This window comes from Pristiophorus japonicus, chromosome 11 (assembly GCF_044704955.1).
Source record: "Pristiophorus japonicus isolate sPriJap1 chromosome 11, sPriJap1.hap1, whole genome shotgun sequence".
In the NCBI taxonomy this organism is placed as follows: domain Eukaryota; kingdom Metazoa; phylum Chordata; class Chondrichthyes; family Pristiophoridae; genus Pristiophorus; species Pristiophorus japonicus.
In genome coordinates this window covers 34,487,016-34,509,200 of record NC_091987.1, presented here as the reverse complement: position 1 = coordinate 34,509,200, position 22,185 = coordinate 34,487,016, and the positions used below count along the sequence as shown (strand labels likewise).

Here is a 22,185-nt window from a genome sequence, read left to right as displayed (position 1 = left end):
TGCTGAAAAAATGATGCACACCATTAATATTGTGCAAATTGGCCAGCAACTTGTAGCAAGAAAGAGATACCACTTGAGTTGCAAATCACCATAAGTTGCTGGCCAATTTTTTGCGAAAACGACATCTCGTGCTTAATCTCTTCATGATTTTTATGAAGTTGTTGCATTTGCACATTAATTGCCCATTAAATTCATCACAGAAGGTTAAGTCTAGTAATTAATAACAATAAGTACCATTTTAACAACATGATAATTGTTAATGACTGCCAATCAACCTCTCGTCCAGAAAGTGAACAATGATAAGTATGTAGTCGATTTCATTCCTTCAGGTTGTATATTGTTTTAGGAGATTTTAAAAATAACAAATAAAAAAATTTTATTCTTACTTTTCCTTGCTGTCTCTTTTTATCTCTTTCTTAAACCAATCTTCCATTCCCTCTTTTCTTTTTCTCTTTCTGTATATGATTTGACAGTGAATTCATCCATGCTATTTAACCCTTCTTCTCAATCCTTCCTCTGTTTATTTATTAATCCTTAATTCTCATTGGTTAAGGAGATACACTATTTTCCCCATTGTTCACCAAAATTCAAGATGCCGTGTTTCTCTCACTGCACTATTGTCAGCATGCACTTCCAACAACTTTGTGGGAAAAAATTTTGAAACCTAAATATGCATGAACAAGTCTAACTTCAGAGCGAGGTGCCACGCTCTAGCAAAATCTGGCCCCAGATTTCTGGGGTAAAATAATCGCATACTACACCACTGTGCCACTTGTTTCTCAAAGTTTTTAAAAATGATATGAAAATAGACAATATTTTGAGCCTATGAATTATTGATTCCTGTCTGGTAAATACAGACAGAGAGAATATTTCAGATGTCTGTACAAGGAGGCACATAATAGATGGGAACAAACCCAAATGAACGAGGCCCCTGCAATTTGAACATGCTAAGCTGGACATCCTGCCGCTGGAGAACATTAACAGAGTGGGCCAGGAAGAAACTGAAGGCTTCCCCAGATACTGGGAATGGGTGATTAACCTCCAATGGGGTCTTCATCATTTAACAGCTTTTTTCCACCAATAGCAATACTGAACTATTTAATTTAAGAACTATATTAAAATCTATGTTGAACAAATACTCTACCAAAGAGTTTAGCTGCCTCATTTAGCTGCCTCATAAGTGGATGAACTAATTACCTAGTTATTTTCATTTTCTCCAGCAGAAAACTGCTGCACCTTTCTCTAAAAATTAAATAACCAGATATCAACAAGCAACAGGTGATTTAAAAAAATATATAGTTACCAATATCACTCTTTTTTTGAGGGCAGGAAAATAGGAGCGCAAAAACATAAAGGAGCTGAAATTGATGGCCTTACCGCCGAGATCCGCCTTCATTCCTCTATGGGTTCCGCCCTGTGCCAGTTTGCACTTGGGCTGGAGCCCACGGGAGGGGAGAACCACCGGGAACTGCCCACTGACATCAGCGGATGGCCAAGTGGCGCAAGTGACCTCCCGCTAGCCGAGATGCCAGATTGTTGCGGGCGGGAGTCGGCGCCAGAAGGGGGAAGGACCGCTGCGTGGAGGCTGGTCTATCCCTGATGGTAGGTATGAAGACCTGCAAAAAAAAGTTAGTGAACATTTTTTTTTAAATGTTCTTACAGCGACTTACCTGCATGGGGTCCCCTGAAGGTGTTCTGTTTTTTTTTGCATTGATTTTCTTTTCAGCTCTTCAACCCTCCGCGGGCCCGACTCTATCCTTGGCAGCACTTGGGTGGTAAGAGCCTTTGCCGCCGAGATTGAGACCTCCCACCCGCTGCCGTTCAGACTGACAGCATAAGTCCCTCTTTTGCCGCCGGCGCCCTTTCAAGGACCTGTTTGCTGAAACTCCCGCCCAAAGTATCTCGGCGGCCATCAGCAGTCCTTTGGGCGGCACTTGGGCGGCCCTTGACCTTCACCAATTTCGGCCCCAAAATAACTGGAAGGTTTAATTTATTCTTCCATTTATCACCAGTTTAACATCGGTCTTTATTGTTGTTTTTAACTAACATCAGAAAATATCCCCCATTGTTTTAACAGAGTAGAGGGAACTTTACTCTGTATTTACACTTGATGTGTTTCTTATCCCAGCACCAAAATCCATCACCTTGGTGAGCATAAAATTCACAAAAGTAAAAAAAAAATCTATGTTATTTGTTTGTCTTCACTGGCAGGATATGGGCAATGCCTTTATTACCTATCACTAGTTGCCCTGAGAAGGTAGCAGAAGTAATTGTTTTTATAACTGAGGACTTCCTAGATCACTGAGGATGTTTACAGTCAACCACATTGGGCCTGAATTTGCAGTCAGTTGCCTCCAAACCGCAATAAAACTACGAATCTACCTGATGGTTCTAGATCCACGGAGACTCATGCGTACGCATGCGTAAAGGCCCATGTATCCCAGGAGCGCATGTGGTTCGCAAGCCGGCCCAACCAATCGGAAAAGGGATTCCCATTATGCTTATGGGAATTCTATTTCCATACGGAATCCACATAAGCTTAATAGGAATCACATTAAAAAATACATGTACACAACACTGAAATAAAAAAAAATTACAGGTTTTAAATTAATTACAATACAATTTAATAAAACATTTAAAATAAACATTTAATTTTTTGAAAAATAAATGTAAACATTTTTCAAAAGACCAAAAATAACCTAATCTTATTTTACAGGTTTTTGAATGTTAAAATGATTTTAACATTTTAATTTTAATATTTATCTAAACCCTTACACTGGTAAAAAGCCTTACGCCTGCTTTTACCAGGCATAAGTGTTTCATCGGCAGTCGCTGGGCAGCAGTTAGGCAAATAACCCAACACTCCGCCAGCAAATGTCCATTTCCCAGGGATGTGGATGATCTGTCAAGAAGATTCTTGACAGATTGCAAGTTCCCGGTTTTTGCATATGCGCATCACATGTGGGAACCCGGAACTTGCGGGGCACTTACGGCTGCGTACACACCCCATGTGCAGTCATAGGCCCTGGAAAATCTGGGCCCAAATGTCAGATGAGAGTCATTAGTAGGCCAGACCAAATTGGGATGATGATTTGTCTTCCCACATAGACATTAGTGAAACAGTTAGGTTTAGCAACTTTCACAGTCATATCCTTTTCAGTACCAGTACACAAATTACCAGATTCATTGAATTCAATTACGTAACTTGCAAAGTGTAGTATTTGGACTCTCAATCTCTGGGTTACTAATGCCAATGCCTTATTCAGTATACTACTGTACCTGATTATCACAAACCTGCAATCAGTGACAAGCATAACATATACCACTGTATACATTTATGATAATCAACTGCAAATAACCACACTATAAATTTGCAGTGGTTAAAAGACATCCCTAATCCTTTAGCGGGTATGTCATGAATAGAGATCCTGTCCCTCAGTATTCACCAAGACAGAGACCAAAAATAATAGTGCAAAAGAAATAAAACTATCCTGCCAACAGTATCATGTTAAAAAGACATATGGGAATGATTTCAAGGCTATAATCTCATTTCAGTGTTCCAGTGACAGTAATAAATACTTGAGCTTTGTCATCTGACTTGATTATCCACCGGTCCACCACACACACAATGGGATCACTGCCTTTGAGTCACTTCTATATCTATTACTCTTATTGTAATTAACATCATAAATTAAAATTCTAAAAATATTCATATTACTCACATTACATTTATTTACCTTTTAAAATATGGTTGCAATTGATTTTCACCCTACTTCCCTTATATTTCTCTTACCTGCACAGCACAGGTTACACAGAGACACTGCTCAGGTGGAGCTGGGATAGTATTAATCTCCAAGTAAAACCAGACTCTGTACAATATGTTCTTCTCTGCGATAGTTAAAGAATAAAATGAAATAATTTCACAATTAATATTTTAATTGCATCAACAGTATTTCTCCTTAGCAATTTTAAAGCAACCATCATAATGTTATAATTATGGACATCCAAACCTAACAAGCTATTGCCAAAACATAGTTTCTGTACATGCATATTTATGTATGATACAAATACTAATTGTGAATGAAAATAACTGGTGTAATGAAGATGTTCCATTTGTTTTTGGTGGTTGTATAGTTGATAAATGCCTTGGAAAGGAAGAGGAAGGTGAACAAGATTCAGGATGAGCAGCCAGCTGAGGGCCTCACTTCAGTACGAGGCTATACAAGAGAACCCTTTGCCTACAGTGCAACATTTACAGGGAAATCTAATAAATCTGCCCTGCATCAAAAAAGGCTTTTCTAAGTGAGAGAACTCCCAGGATGGGTGTATGCTCAGCCTGGAATGGGAGTTCCCTACCCAAGTCCAACATTTCTTCCTAACATTTTCCCAGTCATGACAGGTCTGGAAAAGGATGATTGTCTGTTGAGGAATGAATATGGTGTAATGTGGATTAAAAAAGGGGAACATAATCATAGAAACATAGAAACATAGAAAATAGGAGCAGTAGTAGGCCATTCGGCCCTTTGAGTCTGCAACGCCATTCAATATGATCATGGCTGATCCTCTATCTCAACACCACATTCCCACTTTTCCCCCATACCCTTTGATGCCTTTTATTTCCAGAAATCTATCTATCTCCTTCTTAAATATATTCAGTGACTTGGCCTCCACAGCCTTCTGTGGTAGAGAATTCCACAGGTTCACCACCCTCTGAGTGAAAAAATGTCTACTCATCTCGGTCCTAAATTTCCTACCCTGTATCCTGAGACTGTGACCCCTTGTTTTAGACTTCCCAGCCAGGGAAAACATCTTCCCCGCATCCAGTCAATCCAATCCAGTCAGAATTTTATACGTTTCAATTAGATCCCCTCTCATTCTTCAAAACTCTAGTGAATACAGGCCTAGTCGACCCAATCTCTCCTCATACGACAGTCCCGCCACTCCAGGAATCAGTCTGGTGAACCTTCGCTGCACTCCCTCTATGGCAAGTATATCCTTTCTTAGATAAGGGGACCAAAACTGCACACAATACTTGAGGTGCGGTCTCATCAAGGCCCTGTTTAACTGTAGTAAGACATCCTTGCTCCTGTTCTCAAATCCTCTTGCAATGAAGGCCAATATACCATTTGCCTTCCTAACTGCTTGCTGCATCTGCAAGTTTGCTTTCAATGACTGGTGTATAAAGACACCCAGGTCCTTCTGTACATCGACACTTCCCAAGCCATCACTATTTAAATAATACTTTGTCCTTATGTTTTTCCTACCAAAGTGGATAACTTCACATTTATCCACGTTATACTGCATCTGCCATGTGTTTGCCCACTCACTCAACCTATCTAAATCACCTTGCGGCATCTTTGCATCCTCCTCACAACTCACAATCCCACCTAGTTTTATGTCGTCAGCAAACTTGGAAATATTACATTTGGTTCCTGTTGTGTATGCAATAACTGTTAGACTGAGTACTGTTTAACTCCAAGAGGTATGACTTTGGCTCTGCTTTATTAAGGCCCAAGTGACTAATATACAAAATGCGTGCAGCCCAATGGCCTTCAACAGAAATGCCATCTAGTGGCCAGTGATTCCAAAAGTGCATACATGACAATACCCCCTTCTGAGATATTAACACAGTCTTTTACAAATTGAGACGGTCCGGTGTTTTATGCTCCCGGGTTGACTGTCTCAGTTCAACTCCAGCCTTGGGTGAGTGTTCAGAATCTGTTGTGACTGGTGGCTGGATGATTGACATGGTGGGAGTGGCAATGGCCATGTCAGGGATTGAAAGTCCATTTTCGTTGACATGTCACTGATTGAAAGTCCCGATTCACTGATGACCACTGAGTCCTCTGATGATTGGGGGTAGGTTGGTTGGTCGTCGATTGTCTCTTCCTCTGACTGTTCCGGTTCGTCTGTGTGCCACAGTTTTGTCTGATCCATATGTTTCCTGCATGTTTGCCCATTTTTGAGCTTGACGATAATTAATCTGTTGCCCTCCTTGGCCATAACAGTACCTGCAATCCATTTGGGACCCTGACCATAATTCAGAACATATACAGGATAATTTACAGAAATATCGTGTGACACAGCTGCGCGATCGTATTAACCTTGCTGACTTAGTCTTCTATATTCAACATGATTATTCAAGCCAGGGTGTACAAGAGATAGCTTGGTTTTAAGACCTCTCTTCATCATTAGTTCAGCAGGCAAGACCCCAGTAAGCTTGTGTGGGCTTGTCCTGTAACTAAGCAGTGTGCATGACAGGCGGATCTGCAGTGACATTTGGGTTACTCACTTCATACTCTGCTTATGATTTGGACAGCATGTTCTGCTTGCCCATTGGATGCAGGTTTGAACAGTACTGACCTTACATGTTTGATACCATTGAGTTTCATGAACTCTTGAAACTCCTGACTGGTGAAGCACGATCCATTGTCGCTAACAACAATGTCAGGCAGACCATGTGTCGCGAACATGACACTGAGATTCTCAATGGTGGCTGTGGATGTGCTAGATGACATGATTATACACTCTATCTACTTCGAATATGTATCCACCACAACTAAAAACAGCTTCCCCAGGAAGGGACCTGCAAAATCTATGTGGATCCTGGACCATGGTTTGGACGGCCACGACTACAGACTCAGTGGCAATTCCGCTGGTGCTTTGCTGAGCTGCATGCAAGTGTTGCACTGATGTACACATGATTCCAGCTCAGAATCAATTCTCGGCCACCATACATGAGAGCTGGCGATGGTTTTCATCATTACAATGCCGGAATGTGTGCTATGGAGCTCATATATAAATTTCTCTCTCCCTTTCTTGGGTATAACAACACGATTGTCCCACAGTATACAATCCGACTGAATAGACAGTTTGTCATTGCGACGAATGTAAGGTTCGGTCTCCTCGCACATTTGTGTGGGTATGGCAGACCAATGACCTTTGAGGATGCAACTCTTCACCACCGATAAAATCGGGTCCTGGCTGGTCCAGGTCTTAACTTGTTCAGCCATGACAGGGGTTTCTTCATTCTCAAAAGCATCCATAAGTAATAATAGGTCCGCCGGTTGTGGCATTTCCACCTCCGCTGTGGGCAATGGCAGACGGCTCAAAGCATCGGCACAATTCTCGGTGCCAGGTCTATGGCAAATGACATAATCATAAGCGGATAATGTCAGCGCCCACCTCTGGATGTGGGATGAAGCATTGGTATTGATACCTTTGTTTTCAGAGAACAGTGAAATGAGCAACTTGTGATCTGTCTCCAGTTCAAACCGAAGACCAAACAGGTACTGATGCATCTTTTTAACCCCATACACACAGGCTAGTGCTTCTTTCTCTACCATGCTGTGGGCTCTTTTCGCTTTAAACAAACTTTTTGAAGCATACGCGACTGGTTGAAGTTTACCCGACTCATTAGCTTGTTGGAGTACGCAACCAATTCCATATGGTGAAGCATCACATGCCAATACTAAATGTTTACATGGGTCATAATGTACCAGCAGCTTGTTAGAGCAAAGCAGATTAGTGACTTTCTCAAAAGCTCTGTCTTGAGACGCACCCCACACCCAGTTGTCGCCTTTTCTTAACCGCATGTGCAGTGGTTCTAATAAGGTGCTCAATTTAGGTAGGAAGTTACCGAAGTAGTTGAGTAGATCCAGGGCTGAACACATTCTGCAGCTTGGGTGCATTCTTGATGGCTTTGGTTTTCGCGTCCGTGGGCCTGATGCCGTCAGCAGCAATTTTCCTCCCCAGGAATTCGACCTCTGGTGCTATGAAGACGCACTTCGAGCATTTCAATCTGAGTCCCACTTTGTCCAGATGATGTAGAACCTCTTCCAGGTTGTTCAGATGTTCCTCAGAGTCACGACCAGCGATCAGGATGTCATCTTGAAACACGACAGTTCTGGGAATGGACTTCAGTAGACTCTCCATGTTCCTCTGAAATATTGCTGCAGCCGAGTGAATTCCGAAAGGGCACCTGTGATAAATAAATAGTCCTTTATACGTGTTAATGCATGTAAGTCTCTTCAACATCTCGACCAGCTCCTATGTCATGTAGGTCGACGTCAAGTCCAGTTTGGTGAATGACTTCCCCCCAGCTAGCATTGCAAACAAGACATCAGCCTTCGGTAACGGGTATTGATCCTGTTTCGAAACCCTGTTGATTGTAGCCTTGTAGTCTCCACAGATTCTGACTGTGCCATCACTTTGCAGCACAGGAACAATGGGGCTGGCCCATTCATTAAATTCAACTGGTGATATGATCCCTTCACGCTGGAGTCTGTCCAGTTCGATTTCGACCTTCTCCCTCATCGTATACGGAACTGCCCGAGCTTTATGATGGATGGGTCTTGCATCCAAGTCCACGTGGATCTGCACCTTGGCTCCCGTGAAGTTACCGATGCCTGGTTCGAACAGCAAGGGGAACTTGCTCAGTACTTGGGCACATGTATCTTTCTCCGATGATAACATCTTGATGTCATTCCAATTGCATCTGATTTTTTCAAGTTAGTTCCTGCCGAACGGCGTTGGGCCATTGCCTGGGACAATCCATAGCGGTAACTCATGAACCACACCGTCATATGACATTTTACTTGTGGCACTGCCAATCACCGTTATGAGTTCTTTGGTGTACGTGCGCAACTTGGCATTGACTGGACTCAGCCTGGGCCTCACAGCCTTAGTATCCCATAGTTTGTCGAATGCCCTCTGGCTCATTATCGATTGACTCGCCCTCATGTCCAGTTCCATCGATACCGGCATCCCATTAAATTTCACATTGATCATTATCGGTTTGCTCTTAGTTAGGAATGAGTACAGTCCATACACTTCCTCCTCTAGTATCTCAGATTGCGTATCCGGATCTGCGCTAGTCTGACCATCATCCTCCACATGGTGTGTTGCAGCACGCTTGCTCATCTGTGGACACTTGCGCTGGAGATGCCCCACTCTCAAACAGCCTTTGCAACTATATTGCTTAACTCGGCACAGCTGGTGCCAGTGATTTCCCCCACAATGCCAACACGGAGAAATCAGATGCATTCCCGCTGGCGGACTTTGGGTTTTGCGTACGCAGTCGGGTAGGCCCTGCCATGTGCCGCTCTGCAGAACGCTGAATCAATCATATTTACAGTACTTGCCGAGTTTCGATTTTTCACTGCTATCTGCTTTAGACTTTTATCCGTCGTCATGCATTACCGAGCGATCGTGATGGCCCTGTTCAAGTCCAACGTCTCCACCGCCAGTAGTTTACGCAGGATCATCTTGTGGTTGATGCCGATTACAAAGAAGTCCTACAGCATGTTTGCCAACATAGCCCTGAACTTACACGGTCCTGCTAGACCTTTCAGGTCGGCAACAAATTCCGCCGCATTCTGGCCCTCTGAGTGAATGTGCGTGTAAAATCTGTATCTCGAGGTGATGATGCCTTCATCTGGCTTAAGGTGGACCTGTACCAGTGTACACAATTCTTCATACGTCTTCTCTGTTGGACTCACAGGCAGGAGTAGATTCTTTATCCGACCTCCTCCATTTTGTTGGCCATGAAGAACTGGCTCAAATGGCTCACAAAGTCTGCCCAATCTTCTCCTTCCACAAATCGCTCCAACAATCCAATTGTGCTCATTTTTGCAAGCAAAGGTTCCTGTTGCCTCATCGCCAAATGTTGTGTATGCAATAACTGTTAGACTGAGTACTGTTTAACTCTAAGAGGTATGACCTTGGCTCTGCTTTAATACGGCCCAAAGTGACTAATATACAAAATGGCTGGCCTTTTATACTTGGGCTGCACACACGTGCGTGCAGCCCAATGGCCTCCAAGAGTGACGCCATCTAGTGGCTAGAGATCCCAAAAGTACATACATGACAGTTTCCTCATCCAAATAATTTATATATATATTGTGAAAAGCTGGGGCCCAAGCTCTGATCCCTATGGTACCCCACTAGTCACTACCCGCCACCCCGAAAAAGACCCGTTTATTCCTACTCTCTGTTTCCTGTCAGTTAACCAATTTTCAATCCATTCCAATACATTATTCCCAATCCTATGTGTTTTAATTTTGCACACTAACCTCTTATGTGGGACTTTATCAAAGGCCTTCTGAAAATCCAAATACACGAATCCACTGGTTCTCCCTTATCTATTCTATCAGTTACATCCTCAAAAAACTCCAGTAGGTTTGTCAAACATGATTTTCCTTTCATAAATCCATGCTGACTTTGTTTAATCTCGTTGATATTATCTAAGTGTGCCATTATCACATCCTTTATAATAGACTCCAGCTTTTCCCTACTACTGATGTTCGGCTAACGGGTCTGTAGTTCCCTGTTTTCTCTCTCCCTCCTTTTTTAAATCGTGGGGTTACATTTGCCACCCTCCAATCTGCAGGAACTATTCCATAATCTATAGAATTTTGGAAGATGACAACCAAAGCATCTACTATTTCCATGACTACCTCTTTTAGTACTCTGGGATGCAGATTATCAGGCCTTGGGGATCATTTGAAAAAAACTTGGAGGGAAAATATGCTGATGAACATGTGTGAAAAGAAATGGAAAACTATAATCTGCTGGAAGTAAGGTAAGATGATACTCAGATATTCGTAACTTTTGTGCCACTAGGCACAGAAGACTCTAACTCGCAACAACCTGCATTTATATTCTACCTTTACTGTAATAAAATGTTACAAGGTGCTTTGGAGGAGCACTTTCAAACTAACTCTGACACAATCCACAATAGGAGATATTAGGACAGGTGACCAAAAGCTTGGTCAAAGAAGTAGCTTTAAAGGAGTGTTTCAAAGTAGGAGAAAGAGGTAGAGAGGTTTAGGGAGAGAATTCCAGAACTTAGGACCAAGGCAGCTGAAAACACAGCTGCCAATGATGGACCAATTAAAATCGGGGCTATGCAAGAGACCAGAATTGGAGGAACTTAGGAACAGGCATATCCTTTCAAACCCTTGGCTAGCAAAAATCTATCGATCTCAGATTTAAAATTATTAATTGAGCTAGTATCTACTGATTTTTGCGGGAGAGTTCCACACTTCTACCACCCTTTGCGGGAAGAGATGTTTCCTAACTTCTCTCTTGAATGATCTGGCTCTGATTTTAAGGTTTATGTCCCATTAACCTAAACTATCCCACCAGCAGAAAAAGTTTCTCTCTATCCATTTTATCAATTCCTTCAAAAATCGCAAAAAAATCCTAACCTTCTATATTCCAGGGAATACAAATCTAGTTTATGGAATCTCTCCTCATAATGTAACCCTTGGAGCCCTGGTAACATTCTGGTGAATCTGTACTGCACTCCTTCCAAGGCCAGTATATCTTCACGAGGGTGCTGTGCCCAGATCTGTACACAGTACTCCAGACCTTGTCTAACCAGGAGCGCTGAGATCTCAGAGAATTGCATAGTTGACTAACTAACTATCTTAGAATAGTACACCTTATTAGGTGTCCTTATGCTGATATATTTACCAGCAGACTTCACTAGATATTAATTAGGAGTAATAGCTAATTGTTTTTTCTCCATATCCCAAGGATACCTAGGCCAACAGTAGTGCACACATTTCTCAGAATAGTTCATTAGCTGAATCCGAGAACTTCTGGTTTAGTATCACATCACATGATGCTTCTCCATATTCACCACTAATTTTTTTAATGCGCCAAAAACCTGTTTGAAATAGGTTTCGTCTAATTCTACTCAGCATCGTTAATGAAATTAGTAGAATCAAACATGCTATAAGGCAAACCTTTCAGTTTCACGGTGTCATATACAGCCCACAAGTCAAAATGACTCTTTAATTACAGAAGTTAGCTTGGTCTACCAATTTTAAGAAGCCACTTTTAGTCAGCTGGGAATGTAATTACTTCTAATCTAAACACGTTACATTAATTTGATGTTGAACCTGACTGACATGATGTTCATCAATCAAAAAAGGAGCTAGGATGTCTGTGGTAACATATTCTTTCTAACATTGCAGTCTCATTTTCCTCAACTTCAGTCGGAGTCAAAACTGTACAAAGCTACCTTTGAGCAGTTACTTTTTACACCCAAAGGACTTGCTATGCCTGCAGGAAGGATTAAGTAAAGGTTTTGCTGCATTTCTAAACATTTTTTTCAAGAATTCGTTTGAACCATGTTAGCTTGTAAATAATGAACAGTTATGTAGTATGAGTAACGTTGCCAATAAACAAACCAAATAGTATGATGCAACTTTAAATTATGAATCGTAAAAAGCATACCAGAATTTGCACCCCCAATTGCTTCACATGCCATTGATGTCACGTTTGTTACTGGTTGTTCACCATCCGACTTTTCCACTGAGGTACTGCAGTCAGGCAGTTGCCGAGTTTCATCTTCAACTACAAATGAGATTACACCTGAAACAAATAGGGAACAGATGCTCTATTGCCTAGAGAATTATTTTTAATCTGGTGAATTACTTGCATTATATATTGTTGTTGCTCTCAGTCTAAACGTAAGCTAAATCTCAAATTTTATGTGACATTGATCTAGTTCAACCGATCTTTGTGCCGATATTTATTTAAAGGGGAACATTCCTCTGAGGGAAGATTACCAGAGCCAGTACTGAAACTTTGATGTGCCGTTCATTAATGAGATCAACATCAAGCAGCAGGAAGGATGCTGAATTCCCACTCAATTCAAGAGCTGGCTGGAAAGAAGCCATTAAAAACATCAGTTGAACATATCTCCTCCACTGGGGACAGAACATGGTAGCGATCAATGAGTAGCTTTCCAACATCACAGTGAGTGGATGCCCAACATAGTCTATTTTTAAAAAACAAGCTTTATGGGGATGAATTTTACACTGCAAGAACTTCCCCTCCTTTTGGTATCCCAACCAAGTTAAAATCAAATTCAAGAACAGTAAGAGGTAATGGGAAACCGGGAACAGATATTGGGGCCGAAATTCAGGGTCCCGATAAGACCCATTAACGCAAGTTTGCGGCAGTCATGTGGCGGAATCCAATGGCCGCCACTTTGCCGTCAACTGGCCGCCGCGACCAAAATTTACCTCAGGAGATTTTGGGGCATTGTCTACTTCTGCCCCGATTGGCCAATTTCCGTGGCTGTATGGGGATGGCAGCAGTAATGACGCAATCAAAATACGTACTGCTGCTGCGCCGCCCCCGAACCTATTTCCACCTATAAAATGGCTGGCTGGTTCGTGACAGTGCCCCACCAGCTTTTTGTGTCGGTGCACTGTTGGAGACCGTCAGCTGGTGTGTTGCGATCGGGTTGTTGTTGAGCAAGGTGTTCGTGGATTTTTGTGGAACTGTGAAAAAATGGCAGCAGCCTTGTGAGAACTTTTGCTGAGTGAGCAAACCTTTTTCCCTCTCTCTCTCATTAGTCGTGTCTGGTGGGCATAATTCTCTGCTCCACAGAGGACACCAAGAGAGGGTCGAGCCTGCAGCCACAATGGGCTCGGCTCAGTGTTGGCAGGGGAACGCCTGCTACACATTGTCAGAAGCAGGGAGGCTCGCAGGAGGAGGCGTCGCCATCACCAACGGGTCCTGGAGCAGCGGGCAAGGGAGGCAGCAGCCATGGCTGCCCAACAGGTAGAAGGATCTGCAGATGGCCGCAGACCTCAATGTCGAGAGGCTGGCCAGGACGAAGATGGCATGAGGAGGAGGGTGAGATACGCTGACCGCCCCGCACCAAATAATGGACAAGGAGAATTGCCAGCAGCAGTCTGCAGAGGCTCCGCAACATCAGCAGGAAGAGGGAGAAGGCGCTCAGCCAGCTGACATGGGAGGGGCACAGCACATACCTCTGGCAAGGAGACCCTACCATCCAAGGGTCTACCAGCATCAGTTCTCCTTCCCATAGCTCAGCAACGAGCAGTGTGAGAAGGCTGTGATTTACGAAGGACATCCTGACCGAGCTCTGCAATGTCCTCCGGCCAGATCAGGAGCCTCACACAAGGCTGAGGACAGCTCTCAGCATAGAGACAAAACTGACAATAGCTTTGAACTTTTACGCTACTGGCTCGTTCCAGTCTGCAAGTGCAGACATCTCTAATATTTCGCAATTCTACGCCCATCGCTCCATCCAGCAGGTCACCAATGCGCTATACAAGAGAAGACTCCAATATATCTCCTTCACCATGACCAGGGAGAAACTGATGGAGCGCCAGGCCAGATTTGTCCAGATTGCAGGGTTCCCCAGGGTGCAGTCAACTGCACACGTCGGACTGAGGGCGTCACAGCACCATCCAAAAATATTCATCAATAGAAAGGGATACCACTCCCTCAATGTGCAGTTGGTGTGCGACCACCAGCGAAGGATCCTGGCAGTTGATGCCAGGTATTCAGGCAGCAGTCATGATGCCTTCATCCTGCACTAGAGCAGTGTGCCCGCCCTCTTCACCGGGCCAAACCAGCATTGTGGGTGGCTGCTTGGGGATAAGGGATATCCCCTGTTCATTTGGCTGCTCACTCCACTTCGCAACCCCAGGACTGCAGCTGAGCATGCCTATAACGTCGTTCATTCTGACACCAGGTGCTCCATTGAGCACTGCATTGGCATACTGAAACAAAGGTTCCGTTGCCTTGACCGCTCTGGTGGCGTACTGCAGTACTTGCCTGAACAGGCCTCCATCTTTGTGGTCGTCTGCAGCATGCTGCATAACCTGGTTGTCATGAAGGGACAGCAGCTGGAGGTCAATCCAGCAATACCACCGCAGGAGGAGGCACAGCAGCAGGAGGAAGAGGAGGCATAGCAGCAAGAGAAGGCACAGCAGCAGGAGGAGGACTAGGAGGCGTCGCCATCCCAACCCTGCAAGGGAAGTGCAGACACATCTGATTGCTGCCAGATTCAGCTCACTTCATCCCCACATGAGCCTTCAGCTTCTACTTTCCATGGTCATCCCAATGAATGCCTTGATACATACTTGCCCACCATCACATTATACACCTGCCCAGATATAGATGCAAAAAATAAAGATTTAATACATCATCAAAATCACTCCAAGCAATTAACACAACAAAAAACCATGCAGAAAAGTAACAGATATACATAATTTGCCACCCTTGTGCATTTCCAGATAACCCCTCTTACGCATGCCTATCCTATTACTGTGTCTCAGTGTCTCCCCTGTGGCTGCTTCATGGGTCTGAGAAGGCTGCTGTGTTCCCTGTGTGGAAGCTGCAGATGTCCTTTTCGGATGCCCTTGACCAGCTTTGGGCCTGGAAGGCCTGACTGCAGACTGGCCAGCACCCTCCAGGGAGGGTTCAGTCTGGCTTGGCTTGGGCAAGGCCATGTGTGGAGGCACTGGCAGAGTGACAGGTCTGGGGCCAGGAACGCTGAGATTCTGAGGGAGCGCATCATCCCTATCCTGGTCCAAGGAGCCTGAGTTACTCACCGAGGGCAGCACAATACCACCACCACCAATCTGAGGGAGCTCAGGTCGGTGATGGGCGCCACACCGGAAGGTCCCCCATGGCCCGTGGTGTCGGCTGGTATCGAGCTGAAACTGCATGACACCAGCCAGTCTCAAAGCCACCAGATATGGCAGAACTTACATGCTCCGCGGCCTGTTGCACAGAGTGCATAAGAGCATTCTGAGCTTCCAGGGCCTCGCCCATCCTCTCCAAACCAGCACCGATACGCTCATTCCCTTGTGCCTGTGCTAAAATGCGGTCTCACATCTGGATCTGCACGGTCTCACTGGGAGTCCACCATTGCCTGCATACTGGCAATGATGGGCTCCATGGAGTGCACAGAGCTTTCGACAATGAGGGAGGCGGACTCCTCCACGCTCCTCACCACTTCCGACAGCCTCTTTGGCACCCTTGCCAGTGCCCCCAACATCTGGGAATGCATGGCCTCCACCCTTCTCGTAAGCCGCAACTTCGATGGGCGTGCCTGAGTCCTCCTCAGCAGAACTCCGGTGCGGACTCGCCCCCCCCCCCCCCCAGAGAGATGGCACCTGAGGTTGCCTAGCCCCATCACCAGGCTGCAGTCCGCTGGGCCCTGGTGCAACACCCAGTGCAGACCCCTGTACTATGTGAACTAGGTCGGACCGTGTATTCGCAGTATCTGAGTTGGCGCATGTGGGTGGAAGCAGTGACGTGGTGCTGTCACCAGTTTCTCCTTTTCCACTTCCTCATGGAACAGGTCCCCAAAAAATGGAGTGAGATTCAGGGTCAACAATGCTGGATCCCTCAGTTTCATCAATGCTGCCAAGATGTAGACCTCTATCATTGTCAGCAAGGGTCTCCTCCAGGCCTCGCGACGGTGATTCAGGAGGATCCTCCGCCTCGCCTCGGCTGCCACTCAGCCTCTCATCTGCAAGCATCAATGGGAGAAGAGCTGCTGTGAGGGAGAGGTAGAGGATTTACGCATGGAACCTGCAACTAGCACACTTACAGAAGGAAAGTCACAGCGTGCGCTGTCACTTTCAAGAAGAGATAGCATTAAAGGAGGGCCTTCACGTACCCATGCTGCCCACATCGGCATCGCCAGCACCGGATACCATGGGGAGGGCTCATCTGCAAGCATAAATGTGAGAAGGGCTGCCGTGAAGGGGAGATGGGGAATTTACGCATGGAGGCTGAAACTAGCGCACTTACAGAGGGAAAGACACAGTAGGAGCTGGAGCATTCAGGGGCAGATAGCACTAAAGACGGGCCTTCACTTACCCACATCGGCATTGGCAGTGCTGTGGGCTACAGGGAAAGCACCATGTCTGCCGACGAGCGCCTAGACCCTCGCCTCCAACGGTGTGAGGATTTGAATGTTGGCCTCGCCATCACCCGTCCTCTTTAGCTCCATGCGATTATGAGCTACTTTGGCCTGCAAGACAAAGAATGGTTGGTTTGTAGCACCAACCAATGTATATAGGTGTCAGCAATGAAATGCTGCTTCAGAGACTAAAGAGTGAAGGTGGGAAATAAGAGAAGGATGAAGGAGAGGCTCACAGTTGGAAAGTGAGCAGTTGGTGGAACAGGTACTCACTTTCATCAAATGAATGTCATTCAGCCTTTTCCTGCATTGAGTCACCATCCGATTATAGATGGAGGTCCCCAACACCTCTACTGAGATCTCCCTCCAGGCATTACTGAAGACTTGGCGAGTTGGTCTCCCTGAGTCCGGATACAGGACTCGCCTCCTTCCTTCGACACCCTGAATGAGGGTCTCCAGCTCCGCATCGGAAAATCACCTTGCCCTCCTTCCCACATCAGCACCAGCCATGACCTTCACTGCAAGGCCTTCCCTCCTCAGGGCCTAGCTACAAACCCTGGCCTTGAGCAGCTGGCTCATTGGCTGGAAATCACCATAAGGGTGAATTTCCCCACGTGAATAGCGTCCCTACCAACCTACCCACACCGCTGCAAACTATCAATTCAGAAGGGCAATTAGTGCTATAAGACATTTTTTTCCCCCCAAAAAGGTGAAAATCGATCCATTGTCCGCCGCAACCATAGCGGCAGTAATCACGGGAAAAAGGTGGTAAGTGCACCAGCTTTCTGACGGCACTGAATTTCGGCCCCATTGAAAATTCAAGCATGGGTTGTGCATGATTTTCCAACCATTTTTTCCAGACATTCTGAAGCCCTTTGCCCTGAATACTGTCTTTAGTAACTTCACTGTTATTTGGGTGGGCTTATCTGTTTTATTTCCTGTTTCTCTCATCTATCTCCCAATTCATTTTGGAGCTTCATTGTGTTGCCTTTTCACTGCCTTACTTAATCATTGTTTTAATCTATTTGTCTTTTGATTCACTTGCATTGCCTCACAGAGATGAACTTTATATGTTATCCACTATGGTCACAACATTTGGATTTTGCATTAGGTATTCCCTTGGTTTAGCATCACCAGGAACTATGGTAAGTAGACTGATTTTCAGCTGCTGTTCACCCTCTTTATCTGGGAAATGTGATAGCTGGCAGTTGAAAATTAAAAAAAAACACCCACCCACTGACCGCACGAGGCCTATCCGATACTACTTTTAGGCGAGGCTGTAACTGGGCGGGCAGAGTTCCTGCCCAGAACAGGTGGAAGCCCATTTGACTGTGTAAATTGGGGTCCTACATCGGCTGTAGGACCCCATTTGCAATTTGTAATATATTGGGCAGAGCTTGCGCTGTACACAATCCACTCACTGATACCAGGCTTTAAAGGGACTTCTGGAGGCCACTCATAAAACAGCCACTGAAATAGTTTACGTATATTTTTGAGGCAGCAGGAGGAACAGGAATGTTCCTAAGAGCCCCACTAAAATACTGCGAAGCATTGCCAGCTGCTCAGTGGGTCCCTGAGTTTTTTCTGGTACAGATTCGCTTTGGATTTGCTGGATTTCCTGGCTTTCCCATGACCACCACCCTCTCCCGCCTCCACCTTCACCGCTGTCGCCCCACCACGGGGGTCTATCCATCCACCGCCTGCCTGATACAAGAGAATTTTTTAAAGTCTGCATCATGAGAGAAACAGAAAGAGACATGTAAATACTTGACCAATATGTAAATTTGTATGCTTCGTGGGGTTGATTACGGACCAAATGGGAAATATTCTTGTGAAGTTTTAGGGTTGGGAGAGTCCAAGAGCGGGAGAATCCGGCAGAGACCGAGAGCGGGAGAGTTCGGCAGAGATCGGGAGCAGGAGAGTCTGGGAAAGTCCGAGAGCGGGAGAGTCTGGGAGAGTCCGAGAGCGGGAGAGTCTGGGAGAGTCCGAGAGCGGGAGAGTTTGGGTCAGTCCGAGAGCGGCCCCGACCTCGGTGAGTTCAGGAGTCAGAGGAGCAGGAGGGCCAGAGGTAGGCAAGGAGTTCACTACTGGTGAGGTGAGGAGCTCACAGCCCTCATCCAGGCAGGTAAGTGGTTGGCTGTTTGATTGGTAAGTATCTCTCTTTTTTCTCTTTTTAATTTGATTTTAAATTAGGTAAGTTTAATTAGACGGATGGCAGGACAGCTCATTCCCATGGACTGCACAGCCTGCGGCATCTGGGAAGTCCTGGACGTTGTGCACGGCCTAGACAACCATGTGTGCAGGAGGTGTCTCCAGCTTCAACTACTCGAACACCGCGTTTCGGAGCTTGAGCGGCAGCTGGAGTCAATACTGTGCATCCGCAAGGCTGAGAGCTACATGGACAGTACATTCCAGGAGGTGGTCACCTCGCAGCTTAAAAGCATGCAGACAGAATAAGAACGCTAGGCAGGTAGGGCAGGAGTCCCCCCGTGAATCCATCTCACTTTCAAATGGATATTCTCTTCTGAGCACCGGTGAGGGTGGTGGTGCCTCTGGGGAATGCAGCCAGAGCCAAGCCCAAGGCACCATGGGTGGCTCAGCTGCACAGGGGGGATGGACAAAGAATAAAAGAGCTGTAGTGATAGGGGATTCAATAGTTAGGGGAACAGAGAGACGTTTCTGCGGCCGTAGACGTGACTCCAGAATGGTGTGATGCCTCCCTGGTGCCAGGGTCAAGGATGTCACAGTGTGGACACAGGGCATTCTGGGGGGAGAGCTAGAGATCGTGGTCCATATTGGGACCAACGACATAGGTAGAAAGAGGGATGAGGTCCTGCAGGCAGAATTTAGGGAGCTAGGAAAAAAAATTAAAGGGTAGGATCTCAAAGGTAGTAATCTCCAGGCTACTACTGGTGCCATGTGCTAACGAGTACAAGAACAGAAGGATAGAGAGGTTGAACGCATTGCTGGAGAGTTGGTGTAGGAGGGAAGGCTTTAAATTCCTGAGGCATTGGGACCGCTTCTGGGGGAGATGGGACCTGTACAAACCAGCGGCAGGACCAATATCCCCGTGGGGAGTTTTGCTATTGCTGTTGGGGAGAGTTTAAACTAGCTTGACAAGAGGATGGGAACCTGAGAACAAATTCAATAGGGAAGGAAGGAAAGCTGAAAATGGATAGCAAGAATTTAGAAAGCGAATCTGTAAGACAAAAGAAACAAGGGTTAGTAAGTAGTAATCAAGGAGGTCTTCCTGTACGAAATGGTATATACTTTAATGCAAGGAGTATAGCGAATAAGGCGGATGGGCTAAGAGCACAGGTAGATACTTGGGAGTATGACATTATAGCCATTACAGAGACATGGCTGAAAGGGGGGCAGGTTTGGCAGCTCAATATTCCTGGTTACAGGATTTTTACACAAGACAGGGAGGGGGGTAAAAAAGGGGGCGGTGTCACGGTATTGATTAAAGAAACTATTACAGCGATGAGAAGGGATGATATGTTAGAGGGATCATCAGATGAGGCCATATGGGTCGAATTCAAAAATAAAAAAGGGGCGATCACGCTGCTGGGTGTGTATTATAGAGCCCTAAACAGTTGGAGGAAGGGAGAAGAACAAATATGTAGGCAAATTGCTGTGAAGTCCAAAAACCATGGGGCAGTAACTATCCTCATATTGATTGGGACAAATATAGTGTGAAGGGTATAGAGAGTGCAGAATTCTTAAAATGCATTCAGGAGAACATTTTTAGTCAGTATGTAACAAGCCCAACACGACTTTGGATTTAGTTTTGGGGAATGAAGCTGGGCAAGTGGAAGGGGTATGAGTGGGAGAGCACTTGGGTGCCAGTGACCATAATTCAGTCAGATTCAAGTTAGTTATGGATAAGGACAAGGATAGACCAGGAATAAAAGTCCCAAATTATGGAAAAGCTAACTTTGCTAAGTTGAGGAGTGATTTGGCCACAGTGGACTGGAAACAGCTACTCATCATCATAGGCAGTCCCTCAGAATGGAGGAAGACTTGCTTCCACTCTAAAAATGAGTCCCCAGATGGCTGAACAGTCCAATACGAGAGCCACAGTCGCTGTCACAGGTGGAACAGGCAGTCATTGAGGGTAAGGGAAGGTGGGACAGATATGCTGCGCGTTCCTTCCGCTGCTGGCGCTTGTTTTCTGCATGCACTCGGCGATAAGACTCGAGGCGCTCAGTGCCCTCCACTCAGGGCAGTCGTTGGCCAGGGACTCCCAGGTGTCGGTGGGGATGCCGCACTTTATCAGGGAGGCTTTGAGGATGTCCTTGTAACGTTTCCTCTGCCGACCCTTGGCTCGTTTGCCATGAACGAGTTCCGAGTAGAGCGCTTGCTTTGGGAATCTCGTGTCTGGCTTGCAGACAATGTGACCTGCCCAGCGGAGCTGATCAAGTGTGGTCATTGCTTCAATGCTGGGGATGTTGGCCTGGTCAAGGACGCTAACATTGGTGCGTCTGTCCTCCCAGGGGATTTGTAGGATCTTGCGGAGGCATCGTTGATGGTATTTCTCCAGCGACTTCAGGTGTCTACCATACATGGTCCATGCCTCTGTGCCATACAGGAGGGCGGGTATTACTATAGCCCTGCAGACCATGAGCTTGGTGGTAGATTTGAGGGCCTGGTCTTCGAACACTCTTTTCCTCAGGCGGCCGAAGGCAGCACTGGCGCACTGGAGGCGGTGTTGAATCTCCTCATAAATGTCTGCTTTTGCTGATAAGAGGCTCCTGAGGTATGGGAAATGGTCCACGTTGTCCAGGGCCACAACATGGATCTTGATGACTGGGGGGCAGTGCTGTGCGGCGAGGACAGGCTGGTGGAGGACCTTTGTCTTACAGATGTTTAGCGCATGCCTCAGTAACTATGTCGACTATATCCTGGAGTTCAGCCTCTGAATATGCGCAGGTGCAGACGTCCACGTACTGTAGCTCGATGACAGAGGTTGGGGTTGTCTTGGACTTGGCCTGGAGGTGGCTGTCATGTATCTTACATTATTATATATAACTGTATCCCAACATGCTATACATGACTAATAAGATATGACCTGTAACCACCAGCATACCTTACCACCAGGGGTGCACTTGCAAGAGACAGGTATATAAGGACAAGTCTCAGGCAAGTGCAGCATTCCAGAGCTGTGAAATAAAGGTGCAGGTCCAGAGTGACCTTGACTTCACTACATGACTTGTGTGAATCTGGACTTTACAGTGGCGACGGGTTACGGGATTACAGAATCCACAGAATGGCGAACAACGGATCAGGTGAAAAGTACAATGCGGGAGACAATTGGGAGGACTTTATAGAAAGGCTCCAGCAAAGCTTTGTATCCAAAGACTGGTTAGGCGACGATAAGGCAGACAAGAGAAGAGCCCATCTCTTGACCAGCTGTGGTATGAAAACGCTTTAATAAAGGATCTATTGGCACCCGAGAAAGCAGCAAACAAGTC

The 22,185-nt window shown here is 45.7% G+C and overlaps 1 protein-coding gene across 5 annotated transcripts in view; it reads right to left on the bottom strand.

Annotated features, from left to right (window-relative positions):
• The window catches only part of LOC139276009 (cilia- and flagella-associated protein 47-like), a 1,107,008-nt gene that overhangs the window by 299,375 nt on the left and 785,448 nt on the right, over positions 1-22,185 (bottom strand). For all 5 annotated transcript variants that reach the window (XM_070893331.1, XM_070893333.1, XM_070893335.1 and 2 more), the window contains 2 exons: positions 12,247-12,384; positions 3,794-3,888 (listed from right to left, as the gene is read on the bottom strand). In XM_070893331.1, the coding sequence (XP_070749432.1) occupies positions 3,794-3,888; positions 12,247-12,384 (233 nt within the window). The remainder of the gene's footprint in view (positions 1-3,793; positions 3,889-12,246; positions 12,385-22,185) is intronic.